The sequence below is a fragment of the Vulpes vulpes genome, chromosome 4 (assembly GCF_048418805.1).
Source record: "Vulpes vulpes isolate BD-2025 chromosome 4, VulVul3, whole genome shotgun sequence".
Classification (NCBI taxonomy): domain Eukaryota; kingdom Metazoa; phylum Chordata; class Mammalia; order Carnivora; family Canidae; genus Vulpes; species Vulpes vulpes.
This window is the reverse complement of record NC_132783.1, coordinates 62694454-62711605: the sequence shown is the minus strand read 5'-3', so window position 1 is coordinate 62711605 and position 17152 is coordinate 62694454. Positions and strand designations below refer to the sequence as shown.

Here is a 17152-nt window from a genome sequence, read left to right as displayed (position 1 = left end):
TTTTCCATGCATTTACTGATCTTCCTGCCTGGAAGCTGTGCCTGCCCCTGCCCAACACACACACACACACACACACACACACAGTCATACTCTTGCTGGCTCCTTGTTAGCATTTAAGAATCATCTCCAGGGTCCTTTCTAGGGAACCTGCCCTTTCTGACTAGCGCAGGTTGATGTTCTCACTCTGAGTATTATTTTTGCCACAAAAATAATAGTAATGGACATTTATTGAGAGCTTGCTATTTTAAGTGCTTTATGTGAGTTATTTCTTTTAATTCTAGCCGCAACACCTTGAGATGGGCACTGCTGTTCATGTCCTCATTTTGATGAAAAGGGAATAGAGACACTTGGGTTGTCACTTGCCCAACATCAAGTCAGTCAGTAGTGAATCTGGTGATAGGAGCACGCTTGTAGCCACGGTGCCATACCACATTTTATCAATTATTTGATGGGTTTTTTTCATGTTTTAATGTTTTTGGTTTCATGACATGTCTTACAGTTGAGTTAATGTGAATTTTTTTAAAAAATTGCTATTAATTTAGAGTGTGTTGTCATCCGGTTGATTGGGGCTGATAATTAAGAAAGTAACTATTGAACTTGCCTGTGATTGACTCCTTTACAGCCTATGAGCTTTTTCAGAGCAATGTCTTAATCATTTGTTTCTGTAGTGCTTAATAAAGTCCTTGGCATGTAGTGTGGCTGCAATAAATGTTTAACAGAAAAAGTAAAGATAGTAAAGTGTAGGGGTCTCTGATGACAAACAATATCTAATTTACTCTTGAATTTTTTTTGTCTTTCCTCATATACTCTGAGCATTCCTCCTTTCATTCATCCCCTTTACTGAGTCTTAATTCATGATCTGATTGGAACCCCTAGATATGTAGATGAACATGTACATTGCCCCAACTGTCATGTTCTCAGAAGGCATCCTGAGAGGATGTTCTCCTGGCCCTGCCTCACTTGCAGGAATCCACAGATGGTATTATTATGGAGTTTCAAAAATTTATATTTGTTCCTTAAGCAAACATGAAGTTAATTTTGACTTTTGACCCACTCAGTGGTTAATTTTTTTTAAAGATTTTATTTATTTATTCATGATATATATAGAAAGAGAGAGAGGGGGGCAGAGACACAGGTGGAAGGAGAAGCAGGCTCCATGCCGGGAGCCCGACGTGGGACTCGATCCTGGGGCTCCAGGATCACGCTCTGGGCCAAAGGCAGGCACCAAACTGCTGAGCCACCCAGGGATCCCCTCAGCGGTTAATTTTTTAAAAATTGTTATCCTATAAGTCTGTCTATGTCTTCAACATTCATCTGTACCCCTTTCACAGAGAGAATATATCTGGTCTCCAATTTGTTGTGAATCTTACAGACCGAAGGGGCAGGTAGGCAGATAGACGGCAGCCCAGGAATTGGAGAATTGTATCAGGTCCTGTTTATATTGTTCCAGGTTTGGAACTCTGAGTAGTGCCTACTGGTTTTCTTTCTAGTTCAATACTGAGGGTCAATCTCAGTAGAGAGGAGTCCTGTTAACAAATATATGATGATTTTTAATAAATTTGTGTATATATGTATATACACATATATACACATGTATATACACACACATATAAACAGATAGTATGTAACAAGGTGACTGTGAGAAACGATTGCTTATTAATTCCTGATTATTGCAAACTGTACATATGTTAACAAAATAATGAGTAACAATGAGCCTTTATATAATTTTTATTCATTGAGTATTAATTGAAATCCTACTCTGTGCCCTGGAATACAGGCAAATGTGAAACAGTCCACACTTGGAGAAATACATAAGTGAATTCAGATGTAAAATGTCAACTGGTATATAGAAATATGAACAAAAATCTGGCAGTACATAGGATCCATCCTATCCATCTATAATGGTGTCCTTGCGGCAAGGATGGCTTTGTAGAGAAGGTGACATTTGAGCTGGTTTTTGAAGCATGAGTCAGAATTTGCTAGGCAAAGGCAGATGGGTATATCAGAACGAGCAGATAGGATAAGGACTGCATTTTCCTGAAACATTTTCACATATCTGATTTCACTTTCATTTGACCCTGATTGCCTGTTAGGCATAGTTTTCTCATGCAGCAAATGAGGAACTGAAGCCACCTAAATTGAACCAGATGAGTTAGGATTGGAATGAAGTTTAGCAAAAGTCTAGGATCCTTTCTACTGATAATGTGATGATAAAAAAATTTCAGTTTATTATCTGGTGTTGAGTGTGGATGACAGTAGCACAAGATAAACAGAGTAAAAGCATTCCAAGTGGAGCTGGAAACTGGTGCAACAGAACAGGTTTATTTGAGGCTTGTAACTTAGTCATGCACAGGACCTAGCAATCTTTTTTTTTTTTTTTAATGGAGGTATAACTGACTTAAAATATTATATTAGTTTCAGATATATAACACAGTGGTTTGACATTTGTATACATTGCAAAATGATTGCTACAATAAATCTAGTTATCTTCTGTCACCATACAAAGTTAACACAGTATTACTGACTATATTCCCCATGTTGTACATTACATCCCAGTGACTTAATCTTTTGTAACTGGAAGTTTGTGCTTCTTGATTTGTACCCATTTCACCCTCAAACCCCCTCCCCTCTGGCAACTATCAGTCTGTTCTCTAGACCTGTGAATCTGGGTTTTGTTTTTTTTAAAATTTTATTTATTTATCTGAAAGAGCACAGACAGGGGGTTGAGGGGAGGGAGAAGCAGACTCCTTGCTAAGCAGGGAGCCTGAGGTGGGGCTCGATCCCAGAGATCATGACCCTGAGATCATGACCCTGAGATCTGCTGAAGGCAGATGCCTTACTGATGCCCTATTTGTTTTGTTTTTTTAAAATTCTACATGTAAGTCAAATTATGTGATATTTGTCTTTCTGTGTCTAACTTATTTCACTTGGCATAACGCCCTGATTGGCTAATAAGTAATGCTGCAGTGAACATAGTGAACATGTGGTTTTTTTTTTTTTTTTAATTAGTGTTTTTATTTTCTTCGGATAGATGCCCTGTAGTGGAACTGTTGGATCATATAGTATTTGTATCTTTAATTTTTTGAGGAACCTTCATAGTGTTTCCTGTAGTGTGGCTGCACCAGTATGCCATCTCACCAACAGTGCACAAAGGCTCTCTTTCCTCCACATCCTCAGCAACACTTGTTTCTTGCCATTTTGATACTGGCCAATCTGACAGGTGTCAGGTGATCTCATTGTGGGTTTGATTTGGATTTCCCCGATGATGAGCAATGTTAAGCTTCTTTTCATGTGTCTGTTGGTTGAATATCTTCTTTGGAAGAATATCTATTCAGCTCTTCTGTCTACTTTTTTTTTTTCTGTCCACTTTTTAATTGGATTTTTTGGTTGTTATTGAGTTATATGATTTCTTTAAATATTTTAGAAATTAGCCCCTTATCAGATAGATGATTTGCATGTCACCTGTGTGCTGGGGCCATGCTTATCTTCTCTGTATCATTCCAGTTTTTGTATGTGTGCTGCTGAAGCGAGCACCAGAGGTATGATTTGTAGACAACTCCCATTCCATAGGTTGGCTTTTAGTTTTATTGATTGTTTTCTTTACTGTGCAGAACTTTCTTAGTTTGATGTAGTCTCAGTTGTGTATTTTCATTTTTATTTCCCTTGTCTTTGAAATTAGATCCAAAAAACCATTGCTAAGCTTGATATCAAGGAGCTTGCTGCCTATGTTTTCTTTTGGGAGTTTTATGATCTGGTCTTTAATCCATTTTGAGTTTAGTTTGGTGTATGGTGTTAAAAAAAATGGTCCAGTTTCATTCTTTTGCATGTAGCTATCTGGTTTTCCCAACACCATTTATTGGAGAGACTGTCCTTTCCCCAGTGCATATTCTTGCCTCTTCTGTTGTAAATTACTTGACATGGGTTTATTTTGGGGCTCTCTTTTCTTCCATTGATCTTTGTGTCCATTTTTATGCCAATACTTTTTACAATGGCTTTGTAGTATGATTTAAAATCTGAGCATGTGATATCTTCAGGTTTTTTTTCTTTCTCATGATTGTTTTGGCTTTGAGGGTCTTTTGTAGTTCTGTATAAATTTTAGGATTATTTGTTCTAGTTCTATGAAAAATGCATTGGAATTTTAATGTGATTGCACCATAGATTGTTATAGAATCTGTAGATTGCTTTGGGTACTACGGACATTTTAATAGTATTCTTCTATTCCACGAGCATGGATATCTTTCCATTTCTTTGTGTCATCTTCAGTTTTTTCATCAGTGTCTTACTGTTTTCAGTATATAGGTTTTTCCACCCTATTGGTTAAATTTATTCTAGGTGTTTTATTCTTTTTGATGCAATTGTATGGGATTGTTTTCTTAATTCTTCCTTCTAATAGTTTGCTATTTAGTGTACAGAAATGCAACAAATTTTTTTTTGGTGACAAGAATTGTGTGTCCTGCTTTACTGAATTCATTTATCAGTTCTAGCAGTTTTTTAGTGGAGTCTTTAGGGTTTTCTATATATAGAATCATGTCATATGCAAATAGTGAATTTTACTTCTTTCCAATAGAATGTCCTTTATTTCTTTTTAGTTGCTATAGCTAAGACTTGTAACTAAGTCTTATAGCTAAGACTGATACCGTGTTGAATAAAAGTGGAGAGAGTGAGCATCCTTGTCTTTTCCTGATCTTAGAAGAAAGGCTTTAGCTTTTCACCATTGACTATGCCATTACTTGTAAGTTTGCCATATAATGTTGAGGTATGTTGCCTCTATACTCTCTTTGTTGAGAGTTTTTATCATAAGTGGATGTTGAATTTCGGCAGATGCTTTTTCTCCATCTTTTGAGATGATCCTATGATTTTTATGTTTCATTGTATTCACGTGGTATATAACATTGGCTGACTTGTCCAAGGATGTTGGACCATCCTTGCATCCCTGGAATAAATCCCACTTGATCATGGTGTATGATCCTTTCAATGTGTTGTTGAATTTGGTCTGCTAATATTTTGTTGGGGATTTTTGCATCTGTGTTCATCAGGGATATTGGCCTGCAATTTTCTTTTTTGAAGAGACGAGTGTCTTTGTCTGGTCTTGGTATCAGGATAATACTGACTTCTTACGGAGATTTGGAAGCATTTATTCCTCTGCAGTTTTTGGAAATAGTTTTGGAAGGATAGGTATTAAATTTTCTTAGAATGTTTTGGTAGAATTCCGAGTGAACCCTTCTGGTCCCTGACTTCTGTTTTTTGAGAGGTTTTTGATTACTGCTTCAGTCTTCTTACGAGTAATCAGTCTATTGAGATTTTCTTTTTCTTTGTGATTCAGTCTTGGAAGGTTGTAGTTTCTGGGAATTTATCCATTTCTTGTAGGTTCAATTTGTTTGCATATAATTATAATAGTCAAAAAAATAATAATTATAATAGTCTCATGATTTTTTATATTCCTGTGGTGTCAGTTGTAACCTCTCCACTTTCATTTCTGATTTTATTTATTTGAGCCATCTTCTTTATTGTTAGTGAGTTTAGTTAAAGGTTTGTCAATTTTATCTTTTCAGAGAACCAGCTCTTAGTTTCATTGATCTTTTCTAATTGTGTTTTAGGCTCATTTACTTATTTTTTAAAATATTTATTTATTTAGTTGAGAGAGAGAGAGAGAGAGAGAGAGAGCACGTGAGCGCGCGTGCACAAGTGGGGGAGGGGCAAAGGGAGAGGGAGAGAGTTAGAATCTCAAGCAGCTCTGATTCCCTGCTGAACACAGAGCCTGACTCCTGACTTGGGGCTCGATCTCAGGACCCTGACAGATCATGACCTGAGCCGAAATCAAGAGTTGGCTGCTTGCTTATCCTAACAGCCACCTAGGTCCCTCGTCTATTCCATTTATTTTTACTCTGAACTTTATTATTCCCTTCCTTCTGCTGACTTTGGGCTTTGTATATTCTAATTCTGGTTCCTCTGATGTAAAGTTAAATTGTTCATTGGAGATTTCTCTTATTTCTTGAGATTGGCCTCTATTACTCTGAATTTTCCTCTTAGAAAGTCACTTTTGCTGCTGCCCATAGATTTTGGTGTGTCATATTTCTGTTTTCATTGTCTCTAGGTATTTTTAAATTTCTCCTTTGATTTCTTCTGTGACTCAGTAGTTCAGTAACCTGCTTAATCTCCACCTATTTATTGTTTTTCCAGTTTTCTTCCTGTAATTGATCTTATCTGGTTTTATACCATTGTGGTTGGAAAAGATCCTTGATATGATTTCAGTCTTCTTTAATTTTTTTGAGACTTGTTATGTGGCCTACCTACCATGTGTTGTAGGGAATGTTCTGTGTCCACTTGAGAACGAGAGTGTGTTCTGATGCTTTTGGATGGAATGTTCTATAGGTATCAGTTACACTCATTGGTCTAATATGTCGTATTAAGGCCAATGTGTCCTTATTGATTTTCTCTCTGGATGATCACCATTGATGGAAGTGGTGTGTTAAAGTCCTCTATTGTATTGCTGTCACTTTCTCCCTTTGGCTCTGTTAATAATTGCTTTATATATTTTTTTGCTCCAATGTTGGATGCATGTATATTTATTATTGAGTTTTAAGAATTTTTACTTTTGGTTATCATTTCTTTATTAAATATATGATTTACAAATATTTTCTCCCAATCTGTGGTGGTTTTCTCATGCTTTTAACAATATAGTGTCTTTCACCGAGCAGAAGTTGTTGGTTTTAGTGAAATCTAGTATATCCATTTTTTCTTTCACTGATCCCACTTTCAGTGTTTTATCTAAAAACTCATGGCTAAACTCATGGCCATCTAAGTCTCCTGTGTTCTTTCTTTCTTTTTTTTTCTTTTTTAAAGTTTTTATTTAAATTCAGTTAGTTAACATATAGTATTAGCTTCAGGCTGTGTTATCTTTTAATATATCTTTATATCTTTAATAGTTTGCTGTTTATATTTAGGTCTGATGCCTTTTGAGTTACTTTTCTGTGGAAGATGTAAGGTCTGTCTCTTGTTGAATTTTTTTAGATGTGAATGTCCATTTGTTGAAAAGGAAGTCCTTTGTCCCTTGGCTTGCCTTTGCTCCTTTGTCAGTGATAATGATCTTTGACTGTATTTGTGTGTTTCTTTCTCTAGACTCTCTATTTCATTCCATTGATCTATTTGTCTCTTTCACCAATATCATTGATTAGTTTAGGTTTTAGTGAGTCTTGAAGTCATGTAGTGTCAGTTCTTTGACTTTGTTCTTCTCCTTCAATATCATATTAGCTATTCTGGGTTGTTTGCCTGTCCATATACACTTTAGACTCAGGCTGTTGATATCTACAAAATAACTGGCTAAAATTTTCATTGGATTTGTGTGAATGAATTTTCTATAAATAAAATTGGGAAGAGCTGGCATCTTAACAATGTTGAGTCTTCCTAATTCATGTACATGAAATATCTTTTCACTTATTTAGATTTGCCTTGATTTATCTCTTAAGAGTTGTGTTGTTTTATAGTATTCTTTATGTAGTCTTGTACATATTTTGTTAGAATATACCCCACTATTTAATTTGTTTTGATGCTGATGTAAATGGTACTGTTTTTAATTTCTAATTTCAGTAGCTCATGGCTGGTATATGGGTAAACAGTTGACTTCTGTATATTAACCTTGTATTTTACAACCTTGCTATAATTGCTTATTGGTTCCAAGAATTTTTTAGTTGATTCTTTGAGATTTTCTAAATTGACAGTTTTTTTTTTTTTTGTATATATATTTTTCTTGGAGTTCAATTTGCCAACATAAGACCCAGTGCTCATCCTGTCAGGTCCCCCCCTCAGTGCCCGTCACCCAGTCACCCCAACCACCCACCCATGACCCTTTCCACGACCCCTTGTTCGTTTCCCAGAATTAGGAGTCTGATATTTCCCACTCATTTTCTCTCCTTTCCCCTTTATTCCTTTTCACTACTTTTTGTATTCCTCAAATGAATGAGACCATATAATGTTTGTCCTTCTCCGATTGACTTCACTCAACTTAATACCCTCCAGTTCCATCCACGTTGAAGCAAATGGTGGGTATTCGTCGTTTCTAATGGCTGAGGACTATTCCATTGTATACATAGACCACATCTTCTTTATCCATTCATCTTTCGATGGACACCGAGGCTCCTTCCACAGTTTGGCTATTGTGGACATTGCTGCTAGAAACATCGGGGTGCAGGTGTCCCGGCGTTTCACTGCATCTGTATCTTTGGGGTAAATCCCCAGCAGTGCAATCGCTGGGTCGTAGGGCAGGTCTAATTTTAACTCTTTGAGGAACCTCCACACAGTTTTCCAGAGTGGCTGCACCAGTTCACATTCCCACCAACAGTGCAGGAGGGTTCCTCTTTCTCCACATCTTCTCCAACATTTGTTGTTTCCTGTCTTGTTAATTTTCCCCATTCTCACTGGTGTGAGGTGGTATCTCATTGTGGTTTTGATTTGTATTTCCCTGATGGCCAGTGATGCAGAGCATTTTCTCATGTGCGTGTTGGCCATGTCCATGTCTTCCTCTGTGAAATTTCTGTTCATGTGATCTGCCCATTTCATGATTGGATGGTTTGTTTTTTTGGTGTTGAGTTTAATAAGTTCTTTATAGATCTTGGAAACTAGCCCTTTATCTGAGACGTCATTTGCAAATATCTTCTCCCATTCTGTAGGTTGTCTTTGAGTTTTGTTGACTGTATCCTTTGCTGTGCAGAAGCTTCTTATCTTGATGAAGTCTCAATAGTTCATTTTTGCTTTTGTTTCTCATGCCTTTGTAGATGTATCTTGCAAGAAGTTACTGTGGCTGAGTTCAAAAAGGGTGTTGCCTGTGTTCTCCTCTAGGATTTTGATAGATTCTTGTCTTATATTTAGATCTTTCATCCATTTTGAGTTTATCTTTGTGTCTGGTGTAAGAGAATGGTCTAGTTTCATTCTTCTGCATGTGACTGTTCAGTTTTCCCAGCACCATTTATTGAAGAGACTGTCCTTTTTCCAGTGGATAATCTTTCCTGCTTTGTCAAATATTAGTTGACCATAGAGTTGAGGGCCCATTTCTGGGTTCTTTATTCTGTTCCATTGATCTATGTGTCTGTTTTTGTGCCAGTACCACACTGTCTTGATGACCACAGCTTTGTAGTACAACCTGAAATCCGGCATTGAGATGCCTCCAGCTCTGGTTTTCTTTTTCAATATTCCCCTGGCTATTCGGGGTCTTTTCTGATTCCACACAAATCTTAAGATGATTTGTTCCAACTCTCTGAAGAAAGTCCATGGTATTTTGATAGGGATTGCATTGAATGTGTAAATTGCCCTGGGTAGCATTGACATTTTCACAATATTATTTCTTCCAATCCATGAGCATGGAGTATTTTTCCATCTCTTTGTGTCTTCCTCAATTTCTTTCAGAAGTGTTCTGTAGTTTTTAGGGTAGAGATCCTTTACCTCTTTGGTTAGGTTTATTCTTAGGTATCTTTTGCTTTTGGGTGCAATTGTAAATGGAACTGATTCCTTAATTTCTCTTTCTTCAGTCTCATTGTTAGTGTATAGAAATGCCACTGATTTCTGGGCATTGAATCTGTATCCTGCCACACTGATGAATTGCTGTGTGAGTTCTAGCAATCTTGCGGTGGAGTCTTTTGGGTTTTCTATGTACAGTATCATGTCATCTGCAAAGAGGAGAGTTTGACTTTTTCTTTGCCAATTTGAATGCCTTTTTTTTGTTGTTGTTGTTGTCGCCTGATTTCTGAGGCTAGGACTAGTACTATGTTGAATAGCAGTGGTGAGAGTGGACATCCCTGTCGTGTTCATGATCCTAGGGGAAAGGCTCCCAGTGTTTCCCCATTAAGAATGATATTTGCTGTGGGCTTTCCTAGATGGCTTTTTAGATACTGATGAATGTTCCCTCTATCCCTACACTCTGCAGAGTTTTGATCAGGAATGGATGCTGTGGTTTGTCAAATGCTTTCTCTGCATCTATTGAGAGGATCATATGGCTCTTGTTTTTTCTCTTGTTGATATGATCTATCTATTGATTGCTTTATGAGTGTTGAATCAGCCTTGCATCCTGGGGATAAATCCCTTTTGGTCATGGTGAATAATCTTCTTAATGTACTGTTGGATCCTATTGGCTAGTATCTTGTTGATAATTTTTGCATCTGTGTTCATCAGGGTTATTGGTCTATAATTCTCCTTTTTGGTAGGGTCTTCATCTGGTTTTGGAATTAAGGTGATGCTGGCCTCATAAAACAAGTTTGGAAGTATTCCATCCCTTTCTATCTTTTGGAACAGCTTTAGTAGAATAGGTATTGTTTCTTCTTTAAACATTTGGTAGAATTCCCCTGGGAAGCCATCTGGCCCTGGACTTTTGTGTCTTGGGAGTTTTTTGAGGACTGTTTCAATTTCCTCCCTGGTTATTGGTCTGTTCAGGTTTTGTATTTCTTCCTGTTCCAGTTTTGGTAGTTTGTGGTTTTCCAGAAATGCATCCATTTCTTCTAGATTGCCTAATTTATTGGCGTATAACTGCTCATAATGTTTTTAAAATCGTTTGTATTTCCTTAGTATTGGTTGTGATCTCTCCTTTTTCATTCATGATTTTATTAATTAGTCTTTTTTTTTTAAGATTTATTCATTTATTCATAGAGACACAGAGAGAGAGAGAGAGAGCGCGGCAGAGACACAGGCAGAGGGAGAAGCAGGCTCCATGCAGAGAGCCTGACGTGGGAGTCGATCCAGGGTCTCCAGGATCGTGCCTTGGGCTGCAGGCGGCGCTAAACCACTGGGCCACCGGGGCTGCCCTCTTTTTTGTTTTTAATAAGGCTGGCTAATGGTTTATCTATCTTACTAATTCTTTTGAAGAACCAATTCCTGGTTTTGTTGATCTGTTCTGCAGTTCTTCTGGTATCTATTTCATTGAATTCTGCTCGAACCTTTATTAACTCTCTTCTGCTTGGTTTAGATTTTATTTGCTGTTCTTTCTCCAGTTCCTTTAGGTGCAAGGTTAGCTTGTGTATTTGATTTTTTTCTAATTTTTTGAGGGATGCTTGTATTGCGATGTATTTCCCTTTCAGGATTGTTTTTGCTGTATCCCAAAGATTTTGAATGGTTGTATCTTCATTCTCATTAGTTTCCATGAATCATTTTAATTCTTCTCTAATTTCCTAGTTGACCCATTCATCTTTTAGCAGGATGGTCTTTAACCTCCATGTGTTTGAATTTCTTCCAAATTTCTTCTTGTGATAGTGTTCAAGTTTCAAAGCATTATGGTCTGAAAATATGCAGGGGACAATCCCAATCTTTCGGCATCAGTTGATACCTGATTTGTGACCCAGTATGTGGTCCATTCTGGAGAAAGTTCCATGTGCACTTGAGAAGAGTGTGTATTCAGTTGCGTTTGGATGTAAAGTTCTGTAAATATCTGTGAAATCTGTCTGGTCCAGTGTATCATTTAAAGGTCTTGTTTCTTTCGAGTTGTTGTGCTTAGAAGATCTGTCATTTGCAGAAAGCGCCGTGTTGAAGTCTCCCAGTATTAGTGGATTATTATCTAAGTATGTCTTAACTTTGGTTATTAATTGATTGATATACTTGGCAGCTCCCACATTAGGGGCATAAATATTCGTGATCGTTAGGTCCTCTTGTTGAATAGATCCTTTAAGTATGATACTGTGTCCCTCTTCATCTCCTACTACAGTCTTTAGGACAAACTTTAATTAATCTGAAATGAAGATGGCTACCCCAGCTTTCTTTTGAGGACCATTTGAATGATAAATGGTTCTCCAACGTTTCATTTTCATGCCGTAGGTGTCCTTAGGTCTAAAATGAGTCTCTTGTAGGCAGCAAATAGATGAGTCTTGCTTTTTTATCCAGTCTGAAATCCTGTGCCTTTTGATGGGATCATTAAGCTCATTCACGTTCAGAGTTACTATTGAAAGATATGAATTTAGTGTCATCATGATACCTATTCAGTCCCTGTTTTTGTGGATTATTTCTTTGGACTTCCTCTTTCTTTTACAGAGTTCCCCTTAATATTTCTTGCAGAGCTGGTTTCGTGTTCACATATTCTTTCAATTTCTGCCTGTCTTGGAAGCTCTTTATCTCTCCTTTTATTCTGAATGAGAGCCTTGCTGGGTAAAGTATTCTTGGCTGCGTGTTCTTCTCATTTAGGACCCTGAATATATCCTGCCAGTCCTTTCTGGCCTGCCAGGTCTCTGTGGAGAGGTCTGCTGTTAATCTAATATTTCTACCCATATAAGTTAGGGATCTCTTGTCTCTTGCTGCCTTAAAGATTTTCTCTTTTTCTTTGGAATTTGCAAGTTTCACTATTAAATGTCGAGATGTTGAACGGTTTTTATTGGTTTTAGGGGGGGGAAATCTCTCTATCTCCTGGATCTGAATGCCTGTTTCCCTCCCTAGTTAGGGAAGTTCTCAGCTATGATTTGTTCAAATGCACTTCCTGGTCCTCTGTCCCTTTTGACACCTTCTGGAACCCCAATTAAATGTAGATTTTCCCTTCTGAGGCTGTTACTTATTTCCCTTAACCTTTCCTCATGGTCTTTTAATTGTTTTTCTCTTTTTTCCTCAGCTTCCTTCCTTGCCATCAACTTGTCTTCATTGTCACTCACTCTTCTACCTCATTAACCCTCGTCGTTAGGACCTCCAGTTTGGATTGCATCTCATTTAATTGATTTTTAATTTTGGCCTGATTAGAGCCGACAGGTGACTACTCCTCCGCCATCTTTCCCTACCCCCTCTACATTGACTGTCTTATCTGTGAACAAAGACAGTTTTATGTCTTCCTTTCCAATCTGTATACCTTGTATTTTCCTCCTCTTCGTACACTAGTCAGGACTTGCAGTATGATGTTGAGTAGGAGTTGAAAATGGGCATTCTTTGTTTTGTTTCCCATCTTGGGGGAAAAGCATCTAGTTTTACATCCTTAAGTTATGATGTCAGCTATAGGGTTTTTTTTAGATACTCTTTATCAAGTTGATGAAGTTCCCTTCTAGTCCTGGTTTTCTGAGAGTTTTTATCATGAATGGGTGTTCTGTGTGTTTGTTAAATAAACTTAACATAAGTACTTTGTATATAGGATGATGTTCCTCATCTCTTCTTTTGGTTTTTACAGTATCGGATTAAACTGTGCTCTGGGTGCGGCTGAAATGAGACCTTTTATTGAAACAATTGGAAAATGTACAACAGCCTACGTCCTCTGTTATCCCAATGCAGGTATGTATTTCTAGGGAGTTGCACGTGGGGAAATCCAGATACACAGGACAGAGGTAGGTAGAGTTAAAAGAGTTGGCTGAAAGAGTTTCTTTTGTAGGTCTTTTACATAGTTGACATGCAATGGCAGTTTTCCAAATGAAGGGTATTTGGGTCTAGACTACTGCTTGCCTCTAGACTTGAAGGAATAGTCTGACTCACCCTAAGAGCTTCAGGACTAGAGAGAACTTTGGGGGAATGAAGCCTAGTTACATAATTGATCACAACCTTACTCTAGGTGACAGCGCTGGCCCTGTGAATGTGGCCAAAGAGATGAGTGCAAAGAAGAGGAGAGAGCCCTCTTCTCTGTTCTGCTGCATTAACAATCTATGTGTCAGCTTTTTCCCTTCCAGAAGTTAGCACTTCTAGTTTACTATATATATTTTAAGATATTTATAGACAGTTCTCAAACTATCCAATTAGAAATTGGTAATCTATTCTGGATTAACCAGATTTCTTGGTGAATGTATTTGAGCATTTGCTTAGCTACTTAGGGCTAAAAAATCATTTTCCAACTTTCTTTCTCCCAATATATATATTTTAATGCTCAGCAAATTTTATTTCCCACAAGGAGTAAGATAACTGTAAAGGGCTAATAAATAAAAACAGGAAATTGGTTAGTTTGATGCCAGAATTTTACTTGGGAAAATTTATTTGAGAGAAGAATGGTTGTATTTTGCGTTTGTTTTAAATCACATATCAGGTGCTCATTAGTTCAAAGAGTATGTAATACTCCCCCAACCTCTACCCCAAGCAGCTAGCTGGCAAGGTTGAGTTTCCTTTGTGGGAAGGGGTGGCAGTGGAGAAATTCTGTCCCATATAATAGTGATTCTTCTATCAAATGGAATAGAAATAGTTTATTTTGCCTCTGTGATTTTTTTGGGGGTGTGGAGGGGAGGTGTGGTATCTCTGTTTACTATGGTCAATATTAGAAACTATTGTTTTTGCAAGTAATCACCATTTAATTATAAATGTAATATTTTCTCTTTTTTTTAATATAACATTTTCTGACTTTTAACTACTGTCTTCACCAACACCATAGCCTGTTTGTTAAGATGGCTTTCAGTAATGCTTGAAATATGATTTCTTAGGTCTTCCCAACACTTTTGGTGACTACGATGAAACTCCGCAAATGATGGCCATGCAGCTAAAGGTGAAGGATGGTCTTTCACTTTGGTTTTTAAGAGATAGAGAAATGGAATCTTAGATTTAGAATACGTAGAAGAGGATTTTTCTCCTAAAGAAATCCTGGTGTATAGATAACAAAGGCTTAACACTCTGAGTTAAGATGATAGAGGCAGAGGGAGGGGCTCCCTGTCTCCCCATCCTGCACTGGTGGCTGTTGGGAAAGTCCCCAGTCAGATCCAACCCAAACTAATTGAGACTTGGCTGTCCTCTACAACCCTCCCAAGTGGTGGCTCCCCTCCTCGACTCTGCCCCAACCAAACTAACCCCTGGATCTCTTCCTCTTTCCTTGAACTTTTAGCTTCTGGCTCACTAACATTATCTCTGATTTCTGACTTAATTCTTGTGATTCCAGTGCCTTATTTAGTAGATGATCTTTCTAGTACTCTGACTTTTCAGTTTCTTGACTTCCTGGCTCCGTCAGGTTGTCCTTTGCTAACTAGCATGTGTTTGAACTCTAGACCCACACTGACCAGTAGGTTACCACTGCCATATGGTTATGGAGAACTTGAAATGTGACTGAGGAACTGAATTTTTAGGTCTTTAATTATTTATTTTTAAAGATTTTATTTAGTTATTAGAGCATGCTCACGTGCATGAGGGGGAAGAAGGGCAGAGGCAGAGGGAGAAGCAGACTCCCCACTGAGCAATGAGCCTGACAGACACAGGGCTCTATTTCAGGACCCTGGGATCATGACCTCAGGCGAAGGCAGACTTAACTGAGTCGCCCAGATGCCCCTGAATTCTTAACTTTTTAAAATTTAAAATTAAGTGTTAAAATTAATGGCCACTTTATGCATTATTTAATACACTATCCAACTCACATTCATTCAGCTCAGCATAAGGGTAAAAAAAAACAAAAAACAAAAAACAACTTTATTATGATCAAGTAGGCAAATGATTGTCATTGCACTTTAAATGATATAAAGGATTTCATAGTATCTAAACTATGCTCTGCTTTTAAACTCACATTCAGGGTATGTGAAAGCTTTATGTCTTGGGTTAAGTATGTTTAATTCTTTTTAATGAAAAATTCATTATTCAGGAAATGTAATCTCTTTGTGCTGAATTGGTGGAGGTGAGTTTAGAATTGATGGACTTGGGGTGACTGAGTGGCTCAGTCTGTTAAGCATCTACCTTTGGATCAGGTCATAATCTCAGGGTCCTGGGATTGAGTCCTGCATCAGGCTCCTTGCTCAGTGGGGAGTCTGCTTCTCCCTCTCCCTCTGCCTGCCCCCCACCCCCACTCCCTGCCACTTGTGTTCTCTCTCTCTCTCTCTCTCTTTCTCAAATAAATAAAATCTTAAAAAAAAAATAGAATTCATAGGGACTCTGTGAAACTCTTTTTTTTCCCCCCAAATGCAGGAGTTTGCTATGGATGGCTTGGTCAATATAGTTGGTGGTTGCTGTGGTACGTCACCAGATCATATCAGGTAATAATCACTTCTAAATATTTTATCTTTCCTTACAAGATGAACGGTGTCCTCCACCCACCAACATTCGTGTGTTGAAGTCCCAACCTCCTAGTTCCTTTGAGTGTGACTGTATTTGGAGATAGGGTTTTAAAGAGATAATAAAGGTAAAATGAGATTCTATAGGTGGACCTTAATCCAATATAACTGGTGTCTTTTGAAGAAGACATTAGGATGGCATGTGATATAATGTAATGAACCCCAGGTGTTATATAAGACTGATGAGTCACTGACCTCTACCTCTGAAACCAATAATACATTATATGTTAATAAATTACATTTAAGTAAGATTTTAAAAAAGAAGAGATTAGGGCACAGATACATAGAGGAAGGAACGGAGTGAACATACAGGGAGAAGATAGCTGGCTACAAGGTGGAGAAGCCTGGGAGGAGACCAGCTCTGCCAAAACCTCTGTCTCAGACTTCTAGCTTCTAAACCTTGAGAAATTCCTGCTGTTTAAGCTACTCAGCCTGTGGTATGTTATCTTGGCAGCCTCGGCAAACTCAGATAACTTTATATTGTGAAAAATACATGTCTCCATTAGTTCTCTCATGGAAGGAAAAGACGGTAAGACAGCCTTAAGGTCAAGAGAAGTCACACAGTCATTGGATTAAGCAATGGCTTCGTACAAAACATATAAAGCACAGGGATGTGGAAGAAGAGCCTGGTAAAGGATGTGTCCAGATCCTTGCCATTTTGTGGCTTGTAAGAGTGTTACAGTCCAGTGGAATAGAGTATAGTTTAGGACTATTTGTAGTTTGTTTGTTTTCTTTTTTTTTTTTAGTTGGAGTTCAATTTGCCAACATATAGCATAACACCCAGTGCTCATCCCATCAAGTGCCCCCCTCAGTGCTCGTCACCCACTCACCCCCATCCCCCACCCACCTCCCTTTCCACCACCCTGTGTTCATTTCCCAGAGTTAGGAGTCTCTCATGTTCTGTCTCCCTTACTGATATTTCCCACTCATTTTTTCTCCTTTCCCCTTTATTCCCTTCTACTATTTTTTCCCCCTTCTGCTATTTTTATATTCCCCAAATGTATGAGACCATATAATGTTTGTCCTTCTCCGATTGACTTATTTCACTCAGCATAATACCCTCCAGTTCCATCCATGTCGAAGCAACTGGTGGGTATTTGTCGTTTCTAATGTAGTTTGTTTTTTTCTACAGAGATTGATGATCATATTTTGAGCCAGTCATCTCACTGTTCTGAGTCTGTTTTCATGCACGCGATATGTCCACT

The 17152-nt window shown here is 37.9% G+C and overlaps 1 protein-coding gene and 1 non-coding gene across 10 annotated transcripts in view; one reads left to right on the top strand and one right to left on the bottom strand.

The window, feature by feature from the left end:
• The window catches only part of MTR (5-methyltetrahydrofolate-homocysteine methyltransferase), a 105045-nt gene that overhangs the window by 16354 nt on the left and 71539 nt on the right, over positions 1 to 17152 (top strand). For all 9 annotated transcript variants that reach the window (XM_072755905.1, XM_072755899.1, XM_072755904.1 and 6 more), the window contains 3 exons: positions 13115 to 13215; positions 14343 to 14404; positions 15802 to 15869. In XM_072755905.1, the coding sequence (XP_072612006.1) occupies positions 13115 to 13215; positions 14343 to 14404; positions 15802 to 15869 (231 nt within the window). The remainder of the gene's footprint in view (positions 1 to 13114; positions 13216 to 14342; positions 14405 to 15801; positions 15870 to 17152) is intronic.
• Positions 3423 to 3534, bottom strand: LOC112927426 (U6 spliceosomal RNA). The gene has a single exon (XR_003236532.1). It is a non-coding gene; the product is annotated as a U6 spliceosomal RNA (small nuclear RNA).